We start from the raw sequence: 16445 nt of genomic DNA on the forward strand, positions 1-16445 counted from the left end.
AGAAGCAGTGACATGTGCCTGTCACTCTAAGGCAGAGGAATGGTGGAGGGTGGTGCAGGGAATAGAGGGTGGGGCCTAGCAGGGAGGAGGGGGGCAGGCTTGGGGAGGGAGTTTGAGTGCCCCACTGCCTTGTGGGTTATCCTGGAAAGGAGCAAGGCTAAGGGAGTAAACCCTGACAGAAAATCCAGAGGGGAGTCCTAAGGCGGTTCTGTGCCAACTTCTGGCATTGACCCGGCAACTCCTGCAGCTGAGCTGGTACCAGATGTAGAGGTTATCCTCTCCTTTGGACTATATCAGTAAAGCCGAGAGGGGGACACTGGCGTCTGGGCAGCCCAGGGTCCCTTAAAAAATTGCCCAGGCTTGCGCCTGGAGAGGTACTCCAGCATCGCTTAGCAGCCTTGAACCAACACGGGAGGTAACAGATACCAGTTATAAGCTCTTGCTCGACTGGCTTAGAGAACAAGCACCAGGGGTTACCTTCGACGGTGGGAGAGATCATCTCATCTCACTGGACAGTCACCACGCGCCTCAGGCTGGGCAGCCCCCAGCCAGTAGGGTAGTGTCCTGCCACAGTTCACCTGCCTCACTGGGTGCGTGAGGCTTAAGGTTCCCAAACCTGAGAAGTGACTGAAATTTGAGCACCAGGCAAACCAATAAGAAAATCAACAAGAAAAGGAAACCATCAAAGTTTTAAGCTTGCCTGCTGGAATGTGCCAGAAAGACAGAAAAGTCAGAGAGAGACGAAAAGTTCAGAGAGACCCTTGAGGAGAATCTGTGCAGCAGCCCTGGGGGTGTCGATGTGACATCCAGATGGCAGCATCTGAGGGATGCAATTTACAACACAGCCTTGTCAGTGTTTGGAAGAAGAGCTAGAAACACAAATGACTGGTTTGAAGCAAACTCCGATGAGATGATTCCAGCCATCGAAAAGAAGCACGCTGCACTCCTGGAGTACAGATGCTCACCGAGGCAGAGTACCCTGCAAGCACTCAGGGCAGCCAGAAAAACAGCTCAGCAGACAGCCAGGCACTGTGCCAACAGCTACTGGCTCAAGCTATGCAGCAGCATCCAGACCAGTGCTGACTTTGGTAATCTCAGGGGAATGTACAAGGGCATCAAAAAGGCATCAGGACCCACCCAGGACAAGATGGCACCTCTGAAATCCAAATCTGGTGATGTCATCACTGACAAAGCCAAACAGAGGGAGCGCTGGGTGGAGCACTACCCTGAGCTGTACTCACGCAAGAACATTGTGGTTGATACAGCCCTCAGTGCTGTTGAGCTCCTACCAGTAATGGACGAACTGGATCAGGAACCAACTGTGGGCGAACTGAAGAAAGCCATCAACAGCATTGCAGTAGGAAAGGCCCCATGCCAGGATGGTATACCGCCAGAGGTAATCAAGAGTGCCACGGACACCCTCCTGGAACCCCTACATGAGCTACTGTGCCTGTGCTGGAGAGAGGGAGAGGTTCCACAGGATATGCGTGACGCTAACATTGTAACCTTGTATAAGAACAAAGGAGACAGAAGTGACTGCAACAATTACCATGGAATCTCCCTCCTAAGCATCACTGGTAAACTGTTCGCTTGTGTCATCCTCAGCAGACTCCAGAAGATTGCTGAGAGGCTGCATCCCGAATCACAGTGCGGATTCTGCGCAGAGATCTGCCACTGACATGGTCTTCTCTCTGAGGCAGCTGCAGGAGAAATGCAGGGAGCAGAGGAAGCCACTCTATATTGCCTTCATCGACCTGACCAAGGCCTTCAACTTGGTCAGCAGGGATGGACTGTTCAAACTGCTCCACAAGATAGACTGTCCACCACGGTTACTCAAGATGATCCAGTCTTTCCATGAAGATATGAGAGGAACCATCCAATATGACAGCACATTATCTGATGTTTTCAGCATCAGGAGCGGCGTCAAACAAGGATGCGTCCTTGCTCTGACATTGTTCGCGATCTTCTTCGTGCTCCTCCTGAAGCACGCCTTTGGATCTTCAACAGAGGGCATCTTTTTACACACAAGATCAGATGGGAAACTGTTTAATCTTGCAAGGCTGAAAGCTAAGTCTGAGGTGTGGGAAGTCCTCATCAGAGACATGCTGTTCGCAGATGATGATGCTGTAGTGTCACACACAGAAGACCAGCTTCAGAAACTTCTGGATCAGTTCTCCAAAGCATGCAATGACTTCGGGCTTTCTATCAGCCTAAAGAAGACAAACGTATTTGGTCAGGACATTGCTGAACCTTCATCAATCAGCATTGACAACTATACATTAGAGGTTGTCCACGAGTTTGTCTACCTCAGGTCCACCATCACTGACACCCTGTCGTTGGAGACTGAGCTAAATAGGAGGATTGGAAAAGCAGCCACAACTCTGTCCAGACTCGGCAAGAGAGTGTGGAATAACAACAAGCTGTACACCCACACCCAAATGCAAGGGTACAGAGCCTGCATCCTCAGTACCCTCCTCTATGGCAGCAGGTCTTGGACCCTGTACGCCCGCCAGGAAAAGAGGCTGAACGTCTTCCACTTGCACTGTCTCAGGCGCATCCTTGGAATATCATGGAAGGACAGAGTGTCCAACACCATCGTCCTTGAGCAAGCTGGAATCCCAACCATGCACACCCTCCTCAGGCAGTGGAAGCTCTGCTGGCTTGGCCACATCCACAGGATGAATGATGGAAGGATCCCAAAAGACATCCTGTATGGCGAGCTAGCCTCTGGCAAAAGACCTCCCGGATGCCCCCAGTTGCGCTACAAAGATGTTTGCAAGAGGGACCTCAGGGAGGTAGACATCAAGCCGGACAGCTGGGAGGAGCTGGCAGACAATCGCAGCAGATGGAGGCAGGAACTACAGAAGGGTGAGATGAGGATCAGACAGCTAGCAGAGGAGAAGTGAGCCCACAGAAAGCACAGTAAGGACCTGCCAGACACCCATTACACATGCAACAGATGCAGCAAGGACTGTCACTCTCATGTGGGCCTTCACAGTCACAGTCGACCCTGCAAATGATGATCCCAAATGGAACTACGAAGGGTGCGATCCATAGTCTACGTAGACTGAAGGGTGCCTACTAATGGGTTTGGGCAGTGGGGCTGGGACATGGGAGGGGGTGCCAGATGTGGGGCACTCGCGTTGATTGGCTTCCCATAAGCAGCATCCTGTCCCCACTGCTCCTGCAAAAGAGGCAGCTAGGTGTATCTACGCAGTGTCTCCATCCCGCCTCAGACACCACCCCCACATCTCCAATTGGCTGCAATTCCCAGCCAATGGGAGCTGCAGAGGAACTACTCGGGGCAGGGACAACACACAGAGCTCCCTGCTCTGTTTCCACCTAGGAGCAACTATGAAAGGTCATCACTTGCACGGAACCACCTGATCTGAGTGCCCTCAGGTCCATTGTCCCATTCCCCCCCGTTCTCCCCCACACACACCCACAAATTCCCTTCCTGTTAGTTCATCAGCATTTTTCTCTTACTGGCATCTCCCATTCCCTCAACCCACTGGGTAAGGCAGCCTTGACTGTGATTTGTTGCCTGTCAACCCTAGATTCAGGGTTTCTACCGGTAATTACACTGACACAAAATCGTCACACAGAACTGACCTGGTTCCACAAAATGTCTTTGTCAAATGGTTTGTGACCTGAAAGGGCTAGAGAATAAAACAAGGTATATCTTAATGCCACTACATAAAATCATGGTACGCCAGCATCTTGAATACTGCGTGCAAATGTGTTCACCTCAGAGAGAGGAAAAAAAAATCTTGGCCTTAGAAAATGTTCAGAAAAGGGCAAAAAAATGATCAGGGGTATGGAATGGCTGCCTTATGAGGAGAAATTAATGGGATGGGGACTTTTCAGCTTGGAAAAGAGACATCTCGGGAGGATATGGTAGAGGTCTTTTAAATCATGACTGGTGTGGAAACAGTAAATAAGAAAAAGTCATTTACTCCTTCCCATAACACAAGAACTAGGGGTCACCAAATTAATTAATTTAATAGGAGCAGGTTTTAAACCAGCAAAAGCAATCACTTCTGCACACAATGCACATTCAGCCTATGGAACTCTTTGCCAGAGGATGCTGTGAAGGCCAACCCTATAACAGGGTTCAAAAAAGAGCTAGATAAATTCAGTGGCTAGTAGCCAGGATGGGTAGGAATGGTGTCCCAAGCCTGGTTGTCAGAAGCTGGAAATGGATGACCAGGGATGGATCAGTTGTTCTGCTCATTCCCTCTGAGGCACCTGGCATTGGCCACTGACAGGATACTGGGCCAGATGGATCTTTGGTCTGATCCAGCATGGCCTTTACATTCTTATGGTGAGCAAGCTCTGGGGTTGCTCTTGGCATTCTACCAAAGTCCTGCAAGACTCGTGGTTTCCCGTGGTTGGGCTGCAAAACTAGACCATTCTGAATTGGAGTTTTGGGGATCATGTTGTGAGCTTTGCTTTGGATGAACCCAGGTGGATCAGGCAGTTCTTCCTCTGGAGCTGTCCAAAAGGAAATGGACACATTTTAGCTCTAACAATCTCTCCAGGGAGAGCCACTTCCTGAACTCAGGTCTTGGCAGATGAATAAGGGAGTAATTTGTTTTCATTATGTTTGGTTTGTGGAGTGGATGGATTTGTGACTTTGTAGTCAACAGCTTTCCCTGGCTAACTTTTTTCCCTCTTATCTGGAGGCAGACTAGAACACGAGTCGGGATTCCCATGTTTCATATTCCACACTGCTACTGACTTTGGGCAAGTCACGAAACCATTGCGCCTTACCCATGGCGCTTTGAGAAACTTGGTTGAAGCATGCTAACAATTCAAAGCACTTTTATTTTATTTTTCGGTTCTGTGAAACTGCCTTTGGTACCAAGCACAAGTTTGTATAAGGCTTTATGGCAGCTTCTTCTGTGTTGTTTTGACATTTCTCTTATATACAGTGAGCTTCAGGTGGCAGGTGATTAGGATTTACACAGGTCATTCCCCTGATTTATAACTTTGTCAATCTAGCATATTAGGCCCCAAGGCAGAGCTGTATGCACACTCCAGTGCCAAGGTTTGTGCCAGACCTCATGGGTATTTTCTGAATTTCAGGGTTGACGTCAGGTGCCCTTGAAACAGACAGACAGCTGCCGGGTGCTGCGTGGGGAAACCACAAACACATTCAAGTATCAGTGTGTTGCTATCTCATTAATTTCCATTTACTCCAGTCTCTAATCTGCGCGATTGTAAACAAACTGCTGCTGGCTATGCCTCTGCCCCTAAGTGGATTTTATTTATTTTTTTCTTTAAGCACATGCAGGCAGATTATCTGGCCCTTATGGCTTCCTCTGCTTGGATACCAACAATAGTAATAACATTTTTGCCTACCGTTTGCGTACAGAAAATAGGCTTCTCGTAGCAACTGCAGCTCAAAATGAAAAGTTAACATTTTTTTAGCTAGCTGAAAACTGCTAAAATATTTGGTTCCAAAGGGGGCATTTAATCTGGTCGGGAAAATCTGTTCTCAGGGAAGTTGTAGTCAGATTATGTTTGTCTAGATGGTGCATAGTTCTGCCTTGAGTTCAGGGGACTGGACTAGATGACCTCTGGAGAGCCCTTACTGACTTACCCTTCTATGATTCGTGGATTTCCTGCACTAACTTTGGAACAGAGCCGTTCTGACCCACCCCAGCTCCCAGGGAGGTTAATGGAATCTGCTAATGTTATTCCTTGTTGAATTAGCATCACCGTGGCAGTTAGAGGTCCCAACTAGAATCAAGGTTCAGGTGTAGTCAGCACTGTTTAAACTTGCACTTTAAATCCACAAGACAAAGGGTAGGAGAAAGACATCCGACGTCAGTAGGGTGACTGCCCGTTTTCGGCGGGACGGTCCTGTATTTGGGATGCCAAAAAGATGTCCTGACTTATTTTATAAAAGGGGCAAATTGTCCTGTAATGCCTGCCAGAGGGCCCGCAAGCGAGGGAGCCGGCAGGTTAGTTACCTGCCCCTTCCCCGAGGTTCATGGGAGTGGGAGGGCCTGGGCTGCTCCATCCCTGCTATGGAGAGTAGTCAAAAATCCCATGGACCAACCTGTGCTTCTGAAGTACTTTAGTCCCCCAATATCAGTGGTCCCTGCTTTGAGTTTACCTTCTTCTTGCACAACCTCAAGTATACCTCTGGGGGTCCTATAATAAAATGGACGCTGGTGAGCTTTCAATAGCTGTGTGGGTGAATAAGCATGAGCCAGAGAAGCCGCCAACAGGGTCTGTGCTTGATTTTTCAGCTGACTCTTCTTGTGGTGCAAGTCAGTATCCTTTACTATGGGGGCCATCTGGTAATCTCCGGGAAAATGACCAGCGGAAACCTGATATCTTTTATCATTTATGAATTTGTCTTGGGAGACTGCATGGAGGTGAGTGTGATTTATCTGTGCATTGTTTTTTTTTCACACCCTGAGCTCAAACCGGTGGGTGGGAAGTGGAAGTGGTTTTTCTCTCCCTCGGTCGCTATCGTTGTTGTATTTGATCAGCTCCCAGGTATTTCAAAATGGAAACAATGGTGGTCATGCTTTATGCCCCTCCAATAGGAGTAATAGCTGGATCAGGGGGTAGGGTTTTGCTGAGGGGGAGGAGTTCAAGGAAAGTTGCGTGACAAGAAGTGAGATTTGCATTTAATCCTGGAACTGGCGAGGTTTGTGGTCGCTCTTGACTCCCTACAGAGTTCTTTTGTTCCACAAGGGTCGGATTTGGATATGACTCATGTTGAATGACAATGCGTGAAAGTCAGGCCCTAGATGACACTGGGGGCCGAGTCCTGCCCTGAGCTGACGTGACTCAGATGCAAGGACTCCAGTGGATTTACACAAACTGAGGCGTTGGCTCTGGGTGGTTTTGGGCCTCCCCGGCCACCACAGCAGCTGGCCCTAGCTCGGGTAGGGCATGGTTCAGATTGGACCTGTGACTTTGCTCCTGGTATTAGGATCTGCTGAGAAGGCAGCAGAGCACAGCAACCAGCCCAGGGTGGGAAGAACCATCTTGTTTTGTAAAAAATAATACCAGCAGCTCATTGGCTGAGGAGACACCTGGCTGCAGGAAGTGGAGCAGAAAGCTAACCATTGCTTTCAGGGCAGAGGCTTGGATGGCTTCCGGGCAGGCTTTCCTGCCAAAGGATGAAAGGGCTTGGAGGTGGCTGGCTACGTTTCAGGGTCCGTTAAAAGCTAAGCTGGAGTCTCTTATTTAATTGGCTATAAACTGCTAAACTGGCAGTGAATTAGTGAGATGGGATTCTGTCTGGGAAGGCCCTGGGATTGCCGGGCGTGCACACCTCTGCTGTTGTCTCACCTCATTAGCTCAGCTAATCCGGGCAGAAATGATTGACAGCGAACTTGCTTGTAGTTGAGTGCGATCACCGAGGTGCTGCGGCCTCACATTTAGCGCTGGCCATCTGCTCCCAGGGGTTCAGGATCCAGTGCTACTTCCCATCTGCTTTCCTTCTGATGGGTGGCCCAGGGGAGAGCCGTTCCTTCCACGGTCTGCCCTGAGACCCTGGGCTCGGTGCTGGAGGCAGAACAGTATCTAAGCTTTGAGGGATGTTTTACTCCAGCTGCCCCCAGTGTCTGTTGCACAGTACAGGGGAGGTCATGCCCCAGCTTTAGCTGCCTTGCTCCCCAATGCCCCTTTCTGTGGTATGGGCGTTAGGTTCCCATAGAGGTGCCAATAAAATGCATTTCAGAGAAAGGAGGTGGTGTTCCCTGTACATAGAATTGCTGCGGGATCCATGTGTTATGGGCACAGCTTGTCTTGGTCACGCAGAAGATGACAGGAGGGTTTCAGTCCGTATTCGGATTATTTGTGTTCTGGGAGACACTCTCCCCACATTCCCTTTTCCTTTTACTGAGCGTGCGTGCACACACACACCCCCCTTCTACAGTGTGCGCGCGTGCGCACGCGCACACGCACACCATTCTGCAGCGCGCGCACACACAAACACACCCCCTTCTATAGTCGTCGTAACCAGCACCATCCTTACCCATACTCAGCTGCATAGTTCACCCCGGGTTTTAGTCCAGCCATCTCACTCTTCCTCTCCCAGGTCTGGGGCTCTGCTTCCTGTGGAGAGGATGTAGTTAACTTAAAAGTGACAAAGCTGCCAGCCCTATTAGCAGAACATGGAACCTGTGAAAGAGCCATTCAAGTGATAGCAGAGCCATTGAACGGACATTTGCCAACCTTAGATCTATACTGTCGCTTTCTGAATGTGCGAGGTTAGTAGACTGGGCCTTAGTTTGACATGTGCTTTAAAGTGTTTCATTAGTGTATTACTGAAGATTATAAAATCACATTTCTAAAAATTCATCACCTTTTCCTTCCTCACAGGGCTGCCATTGGGCACAGGGGCACCAGTTTAATAGTACTGCGTAGGGCCCCATAAATCCAAAAGACATCCCTGTTCATAACCAGCAAGGAGTCCTGTGACCCCTTAAAAACTAACAGATATATTTGGGCAGAAGCTTTCATGGGTGGCTAGTTCAGCCACGTTATCAGATATGTGGAAGGCATGCACTGGTCAGATGTCCCTGCATCTGACACAGTGGGTTTTACCCATGAAAGCTTATGCCCAAATAAATCTCTTAGCCTTTAAGGTGCCACAGAGTTCCTCACTGTTTTTGCAGATACAGACTAACACAACTACACCTCTGAAACCTGTTCATAACTGTCACTCTCTGGGTAATGAATGCAGGACCAGGTCCTGTAATGGCAAGCATATAGTGTATCTTAGACCAGCAGTCAGTGCTGCTGCTAGCATCAGCCAGAGAGAGATCATTCAAAAGCCACATCAGGTATTGAAGGGTGGGGAGACCGAAGCTTTCATTCCCTAGCCCCAGCCTTTTGTGGCTGAGCGTACAGTATGACATTCATGGCATTCCCTGGGGACTTGGGCTTAGATGCCATCTTGTCTTCTAAGAAGTCACTTTCTGCAATAGGCTGTGCAGTGCATATTAATTTGATTTACAAGGGTGATGTATTTTAATTATTATTTTTTCTGTTTACTAATGAATCCTATCCCTAGTCCCGACATGCAAAGATGTGTAACCTAGGCTGGTCTGTGTTTTTCCCTTTAGTCTGTTGGCTCTGTCTACAGCGGATTAATGCAGGGAGTAGGAGCTGCTGAGAAAGTGTTTGAGTTTATCGATCGCAAGCCAGCCATGGTGCACGATGGAACCCTGGCCCCAGACCAGGTGGAGGGTAAAGTGGAGTTCCGAAATGTTACTTTTTCCTATGCGACCCGATCTACAACACAAGTCCTACAGGTGAGGGTCTTGGCGTGTTGTGTTCAGCTTTCCCTTCCTGAATACACAACACTATAGGTAGCATTGCCTCCTGGAATAGGTTAAGTGCCATATTTCTGTAGCGTGTCCATTGCTAATTAGTCACAGACTGTGGCACAATTACTGACTCCTAGAAATGGAGGACTAGAGGGGTCCTCAGCTGGTCATCTAGTCCAGGACTAACTTCATCCCTGACTGACTCATTGGTCTAACCTTTTCTTAAAAACCTCCAAGGGAAGTGTCAGAAGCTCCATCCTTGGGGACATTTCAGAGCAGACGGGACAAGACAGTGGAAAATAGATTGTGGGGAACCATTCCACGTGGCAGTACGGTAAGAGGGTAACAGGGGCCTGACACAGAATACATCTCTTAGTAAAACCCTTGTTCACATTAATGGTTTCAGTGTTGTCCAGAGTCTTAAGCCACGTTATCACTGGTGATTCTCATTGTAACTGCCATCGTTAAATTTTTGGGAGACTTTTATTGAGGACACAGAATAAGAAAAACCAGCAGTTAAAGCATTTGAAGTATTACGTAAAGCTCTCATTGGAGTAATTACCCATGTCTCCTTTCCTTTGCTCCTGCCATGTAAAGAGTTTTGCATAGGAGAAGCCCCTGTTTGACAGAGGCTCTTGCCTATGTTATTACCTGCTCTTTATGGGGAAAAGAGAGGAGGTTAGCTTTTAGGTGGCTTGGAGCTATTGCTACATTTTTTTTTTATTGGAGTACAGTCCTGTTTCCGTGAAGAGTGAGACACAGTCAAAGGAACAGAAAAGAGAGAAAACGCAGCTCCTGAGCTGGATGCTGACTTTTCCCATCCGCTGCAGGGACGCAGGCCCAGCACACCTTCCCATCAGGCACTCAAGGGCTGGCAAACCTGTATGAGGCTGCCTTTCTGGTCACAGGCTCGTCACAGTGGTATGAAAGCTAGAGTTGCCTTGGCTGGTTCAGCCAGACTTGGATTAGACAAAAGGCAAAGGGGAAGGTGGGCAAGAGGCGAGGTACCATGGGAGACACAAGGAGTGGGTAAGGACAGAAGCCCAGCTTTCCCATCCCCTGTGTGGGTCAGGATGCAGCTGCCAGCAACTGTGTCTTTGTTCCCTCCGTTGCCTGGCTTTTGGATCAGGACTGGGAAGCCCCAGCAATCCTGGGGCCCAGGGGAGAAGTGGCAGCTGTGATGGTGAAATTCGCTCCTTCCTGCCAGCAGTGGGGGTCTGCTGGTAGGGTACAATGCATGGTACCAGCAAGATCTTGTGTCAGGGTGAGGCCAGTGGACTAACTTACAAGGGGAGAGGCAGTTCTGAAAAAGGGCAAACAGCCCAGGCTAATCAGCCATTATCACAGGGAAGTGGCTGCTAGAAATCTGTTAGGGCCAGCTGGTCCCACCTGAGCCTGCCAGGGGCCGTTTAAAAGCCTTCCCCCAGTAGGGAGGGGAGAGAGTGGAAGAGGAGGTTGGAGAGGAGTGAGGAGATTCGACCAGACAAGGAGACAGAGTGGTGAAGGTTGAATAATAGCATCAGACACAGCAGGGGAGGTGAGTGGGTCCCACAGGGAGTGTTCGGAGCTCCCTGCCCCTGGTAACCTCAGGGCTCAGCCGAAGGCTGGAGGAACTGGTTACTCAGCCCAGTTGGACAAGGGGACTCCTACCCGCTACCTTTCGAGCCCAGAGACCAAAGCCCGAGCTCCAGCAAGGGCAGCAGGCAGGCCCCATGCTGCGGGCCTGTGGACTGAGCACAGGTCTGGGGCCCAGGAGTGACACTGACCCTGCCACAATATTTATGGCCAGTAGGAGCATCAGACCAGAAACACGCAGGACGAGCAGCATGCGGGGGGCAGCTCCTCTTGCACTGCTGTACTGCCATGTAGCTACATCTCTTCCATCTGTGCGGCTGCCCCACGGAGGGTGGGGGCACAGTTGAGGGCAGTGCAGCCACGCTGGAGGAGCTGCCTGCAGCCCCCCATTCCACTCCTTTCCCCAGAGCAGTCGCCAGGAGAGCCCTCAGCTGCGGGATTCTCCTGGGAACTCTGGTGGGGAGAGGAGGAGAAAGCTGGCAGCTCCTCCAGCAAAGCCGTGCCCGCCCCCAGCCTGGTCTTCTGGCAGCGCTGCTGTACAGCCGGAGCAGAGCAGCTGCACTGATGGGCTCATGGGGGAGTTGGGACTGGGAGAGCCCTGCCAGAGGAGCTGGCGGCAACCCCACATTCTGCTCCCAGTGAAAGGTGTCTCTGGCCCATCATTGAGGATAAGAGGCTCCCCCCAGGTAAGGTGGGATGGGGCAGGCAGAGCACATGGACCCTGGGTTGGAGGTGAGGAGGAGTCGGGTGGAGGGTCACATGGGGGCAAGTCACATGTGGCTCCCCCAACCCCCCCATGTACTGGTAAGAAATGGATTCTACTTGCACCCCTGCTTCCAGCCCACCCTTTCCCCTGCTCCCTTGGAGTGACCCCCAGATGAACGGCGTCCAGTTGAAATGCGTTTTGGCGATGGACTGTAAATATTCCCTCCTATTTCTAGACACATTCCGCTTGTTCCCCTGCCAGCCTGTGACTTTACCAGGAGACTTGGCCCAGGGTCCCAGTTCTCTGAACCTACACCATCCAATTCATACCAGTTGTTGCTGAGTCAACTTTTGCTGACTTCCATAAACAGTTTTATGTAACAGGCTGAGTTGGACTTTTGTAACCTTGCACAATACAACATACAGGCCGCTCTGTCGCTGGCTGGCAAAGGCCTTCCTCAATGACTCCTCACTGCCCTTTCCCCTGTTTTTTCCTGTCCTTCTGCCTAGGGTTTGCAAAGCTGGAAAAGTTCACTTAAGAGCTCACCCTAGAAACCCTTGTGTAGCTGTTCACTATGGAGACAGAAGGACTGTTTCTAGGTCAGAGCTTGGCAGACCGCGAACCAGGAACTAAGGATGTAAAATCCCATTTAATTAGTTAACCAATTAAACGGGGGCTGGAGTACTGCTGCCCATGGCACACCCCTGGGGGCTGGAGGGAGGAATCTCCTGCTGACCACGGTTAACCATAACCCTTAAGCCTCCTTGTTTAGGGTGAGATGAACCAGTTAACTGTTAACATCCCTCCCAGGTACTGTTCTCAGGGGCGCAGGATGTATGGGCAATGGTTTGGTCTTGGAGAATCAGCTAGAGGCCAAGTATTTGTATGTGTAACGCTGGAGGGGAAACCCAAACCAGGATATGGGGAGCTGTCCACTTGCTGTGTGGCGCTTTGTCTCTGTTGTGTCAGGCTAGTGAAAGTTGTTGGAAGCTAATCCGCAGAACTGCTCGTCACAGCGAGGTAGCCGGGTTAGCCTCTTTTCTGACTACGTGACTGCTGGTTTTGTTCTGCAGAGCAACTGTAACACACGGGTGCAGCGGGAGCATTTGCTTGCTGCCGAGTGCCCGTGCGCCTCAGTCCTGACCCTCTGGATGTACCCTGGCGGTAGGCAATAATTTTTGATGAAGGGGGTTGTTCCAGCCGTCTCCTTCGCTCAACTCCTTCCTGCGCCCTGATATCTTACTCCAAGCTCCCTTTTGCACCCAGCCTTCACCCCAGGTTCTCGGCGTTCACAGACCCACGCTTGGATCCACAGGCAGCTTTTCTGAGTGCCGGGCCGGGCTGGGGTGGGGCAGGCAGGTAGCTACCTTAGGCTCCCTCTGCAGGCTGTATCCAGCAGCTTGGCAGGCCAGATTCAGCCCAGGAGCTTTTTGCCTGGCTCCAATCTAGCTCATTCAGCCCTCGGCTTCTCTACTGAGACTCCCAAAAAAGCTGCCAATTTTGGTTGTGCCTTTTATGATGTGGCCAGCAGACCCCCTGGGGGCTAGAGAGAGGCCACAGACCATTTCCAGGTTACAGTGGATCAGAGTAGCAGATGGAAGGGCTCTCACTGCAGTCTCCCTCTGGGCTTTTGGACATGCCTGGGGTAGGAACAGGTGAGTCGGAAGGAAAGATGGTGGTCTTGGACCCACCTGCTGAGAGAGGTGAGGAGGAAGATGACTGATGCAGTGCCGAAGATTATCTAGTGGGTGCATGTAGCTCCTCGTCTGGCACTGGTGCTGGAGGAGGCCAGACAAGCAGTGGTAGGACAGGGGCACTAAAGAAAACCCTGATCTTGGTTTCAGCTGTGTTTTCTCGTGTCCTCTCTGCTGCTCAGACACATGGGTGCTACAAAAGGCAGGATGCTCAGGCTGTGACTCACCTCTTCTGTTACAGAACGTGTCCTTCACCCTCTCTCCTGGCAAAGTGACTGCGCTCGTGGGCCCTTCAGGCAGCGGGAAGAGCTCCTGCGTCAACATTCTGGAGAATTTCTACCCTCTTCAGGAGGGACACGTCCTGCTGGACGGGCAACCTATTAGCATGTATGATCACAAATACCTGCACTCTGTGGTACGAGTTGCTGATAAACATTTTAATTCTAATCGGCTATGGATCGAAGGGGTTTGGATTATTCAGGGAATACGCTCTGGTCAATTGGGGCCCAAAATTTCATTTAGGTCTTTCTGAAATGTGTCCTCAATGCCTGAGAGTAGAGAGAGTTTGAAAAAACAAACCTGTTATTGATGGAAGAAAAGAGGAAGGAATCCACTACTTCCACCCCCAAATTTCACTCTAAAATTGTCCTTGTTTTGACTAGCTCTCCCTAAGATCAATAGAACTGCATCCAGGATTGTTTGGGTGTTTTTTAAACATTTTGGTATAAATGTTTTTAAAATACTTGGAAGTTCTTCGGCACCTTCTATTGCAGGATCTCCAGGCACATTACAAATATTAATTAGTTAAACTTTTCAACTCCGCTGTGAAACATCTGATTCCCATCAGAAAGCCAAGACGCAGGCTGGGTCTACCAAAGCTCCACTTAGCACTGCTGCTGGCAGAGCTGTGCAAAGTGAGCTTCTTGGGACTGCAAATGACTGCCTATTTACATGCTTCTGAAGTTCATTACCATAGCCACTGAAGAGTTCGGTGCCGGCGGAAGGGGGTGCCGGCACTGCATGGATGTGCCTCTGCTGGCTAATCCCCCACCTCTCTCTCCAGTCCCTTATGCCTGAAAAGTTTCTGACTTGTCCAAGATGACTTTGCAAGTCTGCAAGTTTCATTTCCTACACAAATAAACATTCCTTATCAGTGTTACAGCCCAGCATACACAACCTTAAGCTTCTGCCTGAGAACCTGAAACCATACAGGATTATAAATTGACTAGTCTTTTTTCATGACAAGAGAAATTAAAAAAAAAAAAAAAAAAAGCAGTGTAAATGGTGAAAAGTCAATTAGTAAGTTTTTAAAATCTTTTTAATTTAAATAGCCTGAGGTGGTGTCAGTAATACAAATAAGGTTGTTAATTTTTGTTGTATATACTTTTAAGATTTGCTATTGCTCTAGATGTTAATTTCTGCGCTATCATTTGGAAATTTTGGTCTTCAAAATGTAAGAGAGTTTGCAAAAGTGGGTTACGTTCCGCAGTTTGCAGTGGTTGCTTTTGGGGCAAGATGAAAAAGGGTTTTTTTAGGAAGTCGCAAATGGCAGCTTTGTAACTTTCTGATTTCAATGTTGAAAAAATGACGCGTCCACAAAACGGCTGTGTGGCTGAACGGGCTCCGTCTAATTCTCAGATGTCCCATCAGTGCACCTGTGCTCTTTGTATTGACTTCATGCTTCAGTTGACGTAAATGGTTTCCAACAGTTTATTGTGTTGGTTGCTAGGCTCTGGCACCGATGATGATTTCCATGCTACGTTCAGGATGCCTAACCATGGTAACTGGATAGACTGGGCTGCAGGCGCTCTCCAGTCTGACTGCCACGCATTGCCATCACTGCTCCTGGTTTCCTGTTACTGCCCGCTGGGCTTTTAGAAATTACAGCCCTGATCCTGCAGTGTGGCACCCAAAATGCAGCAGTATCTCTAAAAAAGCTAAAGGATTTTGTCCCCTGGCTGCAGCACTTTTCTGAGAGAACAGTCCAGATTCACTTCTGTTCTCCGCGGGTCGCACTTTCAAACAGAGAGGAAACCAGAAAGCACACAAAGGGTGTTATTACTGTTGGCTTCTGCAGTGTTCTCGGTTTCATTTCTTGCTTCACTCTGAAGGTGGCGCGTAATCACTTCCCCACATCAAAGTACCAGGTACATCTGGCACAATGTGCTTCCAGGGCTGATTAAAGCCCTGCAGCTGCCATGCGTCAGCTGAGAGCTCCTGAGGGCACAGCTGTGTTGTTCAGGGTTGGGTTATACAATCGAATGCAGTTAGTCCCCTCACTGAAGTCTTCTCTGGTTTAGACACTTTGGGTCTAGGTTTAATGGTGCAATTGTGCCATCTATACCCACAAACCAACCGAAACCAAGTACAGTAATTTGAGAGAGAGCTGCAGTCATTAAACTGTGACTCTTCTTTGGGTTCTGACCGCCTCTTCCCGTCCTTTCGGCAGATCTCCTTGGTGAGCCAAGAGCCAGTGTTGTTCGCTCGATCCATTGCGGAAAATATTTCCTATGGTTTAACTTCGGTCTCATTCGAGTCGATTGTCCAAGCCGCTCAGAAGGCGAATGCACATGCGTTTATCACCGAGTTGCAGAATGGCTACAATACAGGTAGGACGGACCATTTCCTCTGCCCCAGTTGCACGGCACTTAAGTATCCAAAACACTTCTTGGAGACTGGATCATTTACAAGGTCATCAGTAACATACAGAGCCTGGCCTCTCAGGCTAAGAGATCATCTTCAGTCCATATTAGCCAGGGCCAAAACTCACTGGCAGTTGATGGCTGCCAGCCAAGATGGGTGAGCCTCTGGCTGACGGGTGAATGACTTAATAATTGGCCTTTTCTGTTCATTCACACAGAAGCATCTGAGATTGTCCATGACTGGCAGGGTCAGGCCTGCTGAGAGGGGTGGCCAAAAGAGGCATTTGCTGCAGGGCTCAGTGATTCATAAGCGCTGGGGCTGCTGGTTGCAGCCGCCGCTACTGCAGGAGAGGTGGCGGCTGGATCCCCAGGCCTTTTAAATCCTCGTGAGAGCACTACACTGCACCATGCTCTTTGGGTGGCTGGTGGGAGAAGGAAAAGCTGCCGTGTAGTGCGCTCTGGGCGATGCTGAGGGCTAGCTGTCCTGAGCCCCCTCCTTCTCCTGAGGCCCCACCCCTTCTGGGAG

General features: G+C 49.7%; 1 protein-coding gene across 3 annotated transcripts in view; it reads left to right on the forward strand.

Annotated features, from left to right (window-relative positions):
- ABCB9 (ATP binding cassette subfamily B member 9) overlaps window positions 1-16445 on the forward strand; it is a 41812-nt gene that overhangs the window by 18778 nt on the left and 6589 nt on the right. For all 3 annotated transcript variants that reach the window (XM_075012498.1, XM_075012500.1, XM_075012499.1), the window contains 4 exons: window positions 6261-6389; window positions 9099-9287; window positions 13519-13692; window positions 15727-15886. In XM_075012498.1, coding sequence (XP_074868599.1) covers window positions 6261-6389; window positions 9099-9287; window positions 13519-13692; window positions 15727-15886 — 652 coding nt within the window. The remainder of the gene's footprint in view (window positions 1-6260; window positions 6390-9098; window positions 9288-13518; window positions 13693-15726; window positions 15887-16445) is intronic.

Source organism: Carettochelys insculpta, chromosome 18 (assembly GCF_033958435.1).
Source record: "Carettochelys insculpta isolate YL-2023 chromosome 18, ASM3395843v1, whole genome shotgun sequence".
In the NCBI taxonomy this organism is placed as follows: Eukaryota; Metazoa; Chordata; order Testudines; family Carettochelyidae; genus Carettochelys; species Carettochelys insculpta.